The following is a 4490-nucleotide window of genomic DNA, read 5'->3' as shown; positions in this document are numbered from 1 at the left end:
CCAGCCACGTTCAGGGATGAAAACGAGAAAATTTGGTCGCTTTTGCGGGATTTGCGAACGCAGCACCAGTCGATCGACTGCAAGTGACCGAAAACGAGCCAGTTGCGTTCCAGATTTCCATTGCTTTGTCTTCCGATTGCGAGTTAGAGTCGCCTTTTGCCTCGCTAGTGTTTTAAACTGGATCTAGAAACTCTGCAGTTGATGCCGTTGGCCGTTCGTAGTCTGCAGTTGCCGCAGTTCGTAAAATAAACACACGCGTGCGCATGTTTCAACTTATAAACCCGGCGTTGCATGAAGTTCGTCGTTTCCGTGCCGTTGGTGATTAACCAATTTTTATTGCGCCGGCGACGTCGTTCGTGCAGTTGGCGATTTAACCATTAGCCAATGAAGGAAAGAGGATCTTTTTGGAAAGATGGCGGACAAAAACGGGAAACGGAAACGGAAAACGGGAAACGAGCGCATGCTGCGTCGCCATAGTGACAAGTCATTGAAACAACCGAGCAGCGGCGCAAACATTGCCAATCCGCGCGTAATCCGGCGCGATTTGCTGCGCCTTAGCGCGGGATTAGCGAGTCAGTACGGTTGGCAAACAGGAAATTGCGCGGTTAAGGCTGCAGGATTGACTGCGGGCCAACAAATAAAACGCGTGGATTATCAGGAAGTTTTTATTTTCGGGTTTAAAACGAGAAAATTTCTCTAAAAAAAACTCTACAGTTGGTGCTGTTGGCCGTTCGTAGTCTGCAGTTGCCGCAGTTCGAAAAATAAACATACGCGCGCGCGAATTTTTCAACTGATAAACCCGGCGTTGCATGAAGAAATTTTCTCGTTTAAGCAAACAACAAGGGAAAATGCCGCAGTTACTCGAAACGCGGACGCAAATCGATGTCAATTTGGAACGCAGCAGGTGGGCTTTTCGGCGAATCCGGGTCGATAAACCGCAACCTACGCTTGTGGCGGCATACACCCGGAAAACAATCCGAGGCCAAAAGGCTGTGTTCGCAACTTGCCGTTATTGGGCCCCTAAAGCCGCAAAATCGACCAAAACTTGCCCCTTAATATCAAAAAGCTACGTTCCCGACTGGTCTCTATCGGCTCTGGCCCATCAATAAGGAGAATTGCTGTTTCCACGTCAACGTGGCAACATGCATTACGGCGCACGCCCCTACGCGTCAACATGGCGCCTGGCCGTTCCGTCATGGACATTTGGCGAAGTTTAGCAGTGGAAAATAGCGTTTTCACCAAAAAAGTCACTAAGAAAAAGCGCTGGAAAACGCATAAACTACAACATGTGCAGTGAACTAATCAACTTTGAACGAAAAAGACGCCCGTTAGGGCCCCCGATCGACTCGTTCATGCGTTCTTTATGTTCTTTAGGGCAAACCAAGGACAACCGAACAAATCACTCACGGGGGCCCCAAAGGGGCACCTGTCCACAAAAGTCTGGCGAAGCCCCCACAGTTTCATTGATGTTCTAACCTTGCAAACTGGCTGGCGGGGGGCCTGCAGGCGGCGCGGCTTCACCATTTCCTCCTGCCGGCGATCGATCGCGGACTTTCGTTCACCAACGCGTCCAGCCACCACAACTATAAACAAAAAACACTGCTTTAATGGAAAAACCCATGATTTTCCGGGGAAAAAGCACCGAAAACACGCGGAAAACTGCATATGGCAACACAAACGACGCTTCGACTCAAAACAAAAGACGAGCGATTGGGGGTGGGGAGCGGACCGTGCAGTAAAGCCGGCGGCTCCGCCCGGCTATTTCGGGCAAAGCTGGCGCCCCCGGGGCTGTGCCCCGGCGATAGTTGTGGGGGGGCAAGGCCTGGCGCCTAGGGGGTCCCTGAAGGGGCCCCAGCCCGCAAAGCTGCCCGAATTAAGGCGTAATTCGGAAATTTGGGCTGGGCAGCGCCATCTGGGCGAGGCCATGGAAGTACTGGAGCGGAGCGTGAAGGTAAAGCCGGCGGCTCCGCCCGGCTGCTTTGGACAGGCAGGGGCCCCTGGGGGGCCGGCCCCCCAGGGAGCGCTTTTTGCGAGTAGTTGGGGAGGGTGGCTGGCGCCCCAGGGGGGCCGCACGGCCCCCTCACTACTCACAGAGGGATAATCGGGGGGTTTTCCGTGCGCAGCCCATGGCGCCATCTCGGGCCGGCTGGCGCTAGCGCAGAGGGGGGTGGTGGGCGGCGTTGCCGCCGCGCGGCATTGCCAATAGCAGCAAAACGTCCCAAATTTATCAATATTTATTAACCGTGGCGACTTCGGCGGGCTTGTGGCCCTTCAGCATCAGCTGGATCTCGTCCAGCGTCTTCCCCTTGGTTTCGGGCACGAAAAAGTGCACAAACCCAGTGGTGCACAGGCTGCTGACGGCGAACAGGTAGAAGGGCGCGTGCATGCCAAACGTGCGAAAGAGGGCGCTGTAGACGAAAATCGAGATGATCGACGCCAGCACGTAGATGACGTCGGCGATGGTCATCCCGATCGCCTTGATGGTGGTGGGGAAGATCTCGGCCGTCACCACGATCGGCACCAATCCGAGGCCGATCTTGAAGGTGGCCGCGTAGACCATCACGCCCCCTGCCGGGATCCAGCTGACCGCCACCACGTCATAGTGCAGGTTCTTCAAGTGGAAATAGATGGCGATGACGACGAGCACGAGCCCGGTGAGGAGGCTGGAGAGCTCGAGCAGCACCTTCCTGCCAAACTTGTCAATGACGGCCGACGCGATCGTGGCGGCGCCCAGCATGATGACGGCGAACACGATGGCGGCGGTCGATGTGGGCAAGTAGGCCGAGCCGGCCTCATTCAGGATCACGTGCAGGTTCATGAAGATCACACTGATGCCGACGAAGTGCTGCATCCCGTTGAGGATCAGCATGATCAGCAGCGCCTTGCGGTTGCTGTCGATCAGCAGCAGGTCCTGCAGCCGCCCCGTCTCCAGCCGCTGGCGGCGCACCGCCTCCTGGATCTCCAGCATCTCGGCGTCCACGGGGGCGGCGCCGCCCCTCAGCCGCYYGAGACTGCGGCGCGCCTCCTCGTCCCGCCCCACATACACCAGATAGTAGGGCGACTCGGGCATGAGCGGAAACAGGCACACCTGGCAGGCGGTCAGCCCGATCCCGATGATCGGCACCCACGCGTAGGGGGCGAGCGCCCCCACCGTGTAGACCAGCAGCATCCCCACCAGCATCATCAGGTAGATCATGGCCGACAGAAAGCCGCGGATGCGATGGTCGGCGATCTCGGCAATGTACATGGGGGCGGCGACGAAGCACATGTCGCCCGCCATGCCGCTGAAGAAGCGGGCGGCGAACACCGCCGCCAGGCTGCTGGTGGCGAGCAGCGCCGTCCAGCAGGCGCAGCCAATCAGCGCCGACAGGATCATGCACTTGCGCCGCCCCAGGCGGTTCACGCCCAGGATGGTGAACGGGAGGCCGGTGACCGCCCCCATCAGCACGATCGTCTCCAGCCAATCGGTGGCGGCGGCGCTCACGTCGGGGATGTGGGAGGCGTTGCTCTGCAGGTAGGGGATCATGGGGGACGTCCAGCCGTACGTCATCCCGTCGGAGACGGCCATCTGGGTGCCTACAAGCAGGGGGCGCCTTCAGTCGCTGGGCGCCTCTGGGGCCTACGCCCCCCTCCACTACTTACCGAGCAACGTGGCCACCACTTGGGGCAGCACCTGCTTCCACGTGATCGGTTCCATCGACTGCCGCCTGGAACCTACCGGTTTTGCTGTTTTGCACCACGATCTAATCGCTGCACAAACTATGGGCTTCTAATCAAAGCTGCTTGTGCGAATAGGAAAAACAATTGATTAACACTTATTTGCCTTTGCGTGTTAATTGGCCTGTTGGTGGCGTGTGCAGTTGGCATTGGCTGAGTCCTTCGTCTACCACTGTGGGCCCCGGGGCCCCACTGGCAGACGAAATGGCGAATGCGCCCCATGCAAAAACTCGCCTGGCGGGGCAAAACACAACTGCCTCAACTAGTCAACAGTTCCGACCTTTCAACCACCACCCCCCTCTGGCCAGTATGGTGGATGCGCCCACAAAAGAAACTCAACCAACAATTTGATGACCAGAACCGTGCAGGCTCACGCTTTTTATGGTCACGATTCGGTCACGCCTGCCCGAGCTGATTAGAGAATTGCACGCTTTTGCGGGGATTAAGGGGCCATTGTGGCGCGGCTTACGGGGCTCCAGAGGCTTAAGGGGGCTTCGCAGCCGCTGGACTCGGCACCGATGCCTAATCCCCCCATAAATACCTCGATTGCATGATTGCCGGCCGATTTTTGCGCGATGCGTTTTGATCGGGTCCTTCTGGTACCACTTTCACATCCCAATGAAACCTTAGAGGATGGTTCTGCGGCCTTTTTCGGCGATTTTTCGGCCGGTGAACATTCAACCTCCAGGGGAGCCCCAACGGGGGCGACCGCCGGGTTCCCCACGGTACCACCCGAGAGCACAAAGCCTCCGCTATGAACCCTTGGGAACTGG

At 57.6% G+C, this 4490-nt stretch overlaps 2 protein-coding genes across 2 annotated transcripts in view; both read right to left on the bottom strand.

Moving 5' to 3' along the window:
- LOC109540606 (facilitated trehalose transporter Tret1-like) overlaps positions 1 to 1715 on the bottom strand; it is a 16233-nt gene extending 14518 nt beyond the window's left edge. The window contains exons 1-2 of the mRNA XM_048663051.1: positions 1643 to 1715; positions 1477 to 1583 (exon numbers count right to left, since the gene is read on the bottom strand). The gene's annotated coding sequence lies outside the window, so the exon portion shown is untranslated. The remainder of the gene's footprint in view (positions 1 to 1476; positions 1584 to 1642) is intronic.
- Positions 1716 to 2218: 503 nt separating this feature from the next.
- LOC125503120 (facilitated trehalose transporter Tret1-like) lies at positions 2219 to 3893 on the bottom strand. Its single transcript, XM_048663053.1, has 2 exons — positions 3643 to 3893; positions 2219 to 3576 (listed from the first exon to the last, which is right to left on the bottom strand). The coding sequence occupies exons 1-2, from the start codon at positions 3695 to 3697 to the stop codon at positions 2228 to 2230; spliced, it is 1404 nt and encodes a 467-aa protein (XP_048519010.1). The 5' UTR covers positions 3698 to 3893; the 3' UTR covers positions 2219 to 2227.
- Between the last annotated feature and the right edge of the window lie 597 nt (positions 3894 to 4490).

This window comes from Dendroctonus ponderosae, unplaced genomic scaffold, assembly GCF_020466585.1.
Source record: "Dendroctonus ponderosae isolate FM_Combo_2020 unplaced genomic scaffold, Dpon_F_20191213v2 Dpon_F_20191213_12, whole genome shotgun sequence".
NCBI lineage: Eukaryota > Metazoa > Arthropoda > Insecta > Coleoptera > Curculionidae > Dendroctonus > Dendroctonus ponderosae.
The sequence above is the reverse complement of the archived record's forward strand: the minus strand, read 5'-3'. Positions and strand labels throughout refer to the sequence as shown.